Source organism: Pyrgilauda ruficollis, unplaced genomic scaffold (assembly GCF_017590135.1).
Source record: "Pyrgilauda ruficollis isolate IOZ18807 unplaced genomic scaffold, ASM1759013v1 scaffold3843, whole genome shotgun sequence".
Taxonomy (NCBI): Eukaryota; Metazoa; Chordata; class Aves; order Passeriformes; family Passeridae; genus Pyrgilauda; species Pyrgilauda ruficollis.
Genome location: NW_024525316.1, coordinates 1 through 1,457, shown reverse-complemented (window position 1 = coordinate 1,457; position 1,457 = coordinate 1). Strand labels below are relative to the sequence as shown.

At 54.8% G+C, this 1,457-nt stretch overlaps 1 protein-coding gene across 1 annotated transcript; it reads right to left on the bottom strand.

Moving 5' to 3' along the window:
* Nucleotides 1–28: 28 nt before the first annotated feature.
* On the bottom strand, nt 29–1,442 carry LOC121358345 (nectin-1-like; the record flags this gene model as incomplete). The annotated part of the gene is made up of 2 exons (XM_041476450.1): nt 29–331; nt 1,088–1,442. Coding segments are annotated over 2 exons (658 nt in total), but the record flags the coding sequence as incomplete, so codon positions are not given.
* Nucleotides 1,443–1,457: the final 15 nt, after the last annotated feature.

The following is a 1,457-nucleotide window of genomic DNA, read 5'->3' as shown; positions in this document are numbered from 1 at the left end:
CCCCCCCAAGCTGTGCCAGGCCCCTTACACTGCACGTTGAGGGTGATGCTGTCGGTGAACCTCTCCAGCTGGTAGTTGACCACGCACATGAGCTGCTGGCGGTGCGCCTCGCGGCTCGGCACCAGCCGGTACCGGCTGATCACCGTGATGGTGCCGTTGCTGTTGCGGATCTCCTGGAATTCCGCCTCTCCCTTCAGCTTCGTGTCCCAGGTGACGGTGCTGGGGGGTTTCCCGTTGGAGGAGGTGCAGGTGGCTACCAAGATCTTTTCTGTCCTGCCAGACTTGGCAATTAGTGGCCTCTTGGTGCCCTCCATCCAGTTGGTGGGCTTGGCTGCAGGGGAGTGCAGAAAGGAGGAGGAGGAGGAGAAAAGGGTGCAAAGGGATGGTTAGAAAAGCAATGCTGCTCTGTTTGCTACATCCCAAGAGCCATCTAACACCACTGAGGCTGTGACAGGGCTTGTGGTGAGTCCAGAGTGTGCAATTTGCCAGCAATAATTCCCATGTAATAATTGCTTTATGGCAGTGCCTATATACCTTGCACCATCTACCTGCATCATTTATGGGGAAACAATGGTGCAGGTGCCCTAAATGCACTGATATATGGAAAGTCAATCTTTTCCTCCCAGAGGTTTTCATCCCTGTGTTAGAAAGGAACTGAAATTGGAGAGAAAACAACTCATGTAGACCTTGGGTGGGGTCTGCTCACTCACAGCCCTGAGCTCCAGGGACAAGCTCTGCTTGAGTTTAGGATCAACCTGTTGTTTCTTCTCTCTTGACAGCCCCAGCTCATTAAAACTCACCACTCCCACAGGGACCTGGTCACTGTTACTGCACCTCCATTAGGAGTGTAGGTGGAGGGAAAAGGGGAACTGAGGCTAGGAAAGAAGAAGAGGTGTGACAGCTCAGCTGTCTCACAACCACCTTCTCTGTGCTCCCTGCTCTTCACCTCTTCCCAGTCAACTTAAAAATCCATCCCAGCTACAATTTACACCCCAAATTCACCCTGAGCTCCCAGGATGTGAATCTCAGCATCCTCCAGCTCTGTTGGACTGGAGGTTCACCCTGCAGAGCCTGCCCAGAGCCTTACCCAGCACGGTGAGGTTCAGCTGCCCTTCCCGGTTGCCGGTTGGGAAAGTGGCAAACTCACAGATGTAAACCCCCTCATCCTCCAGCTCCAGCCGGGACAGCTGGATGGTGCCATCCTTGAAGGAAGGGTTCCGGAAAGTCACCCGCTCCTTGTAGGGGGACAGGATGGACACGCCCATGGCGGGGTTGTAGATGGCCACATTCTGCTTGGTGCCGTTGGTGGCCTTCTGCCACGTCACCTGCGTGATCTTCACGATGGGCAGCGGGTTGGTGAAGCTGCAGTGCAGCACCACGTCCGTGCCGATGAACCCCGAGACGGTGTCATTGACCAAGACACTCTGAGCTTGCAGCCCTGCAACGAAATGGCAACT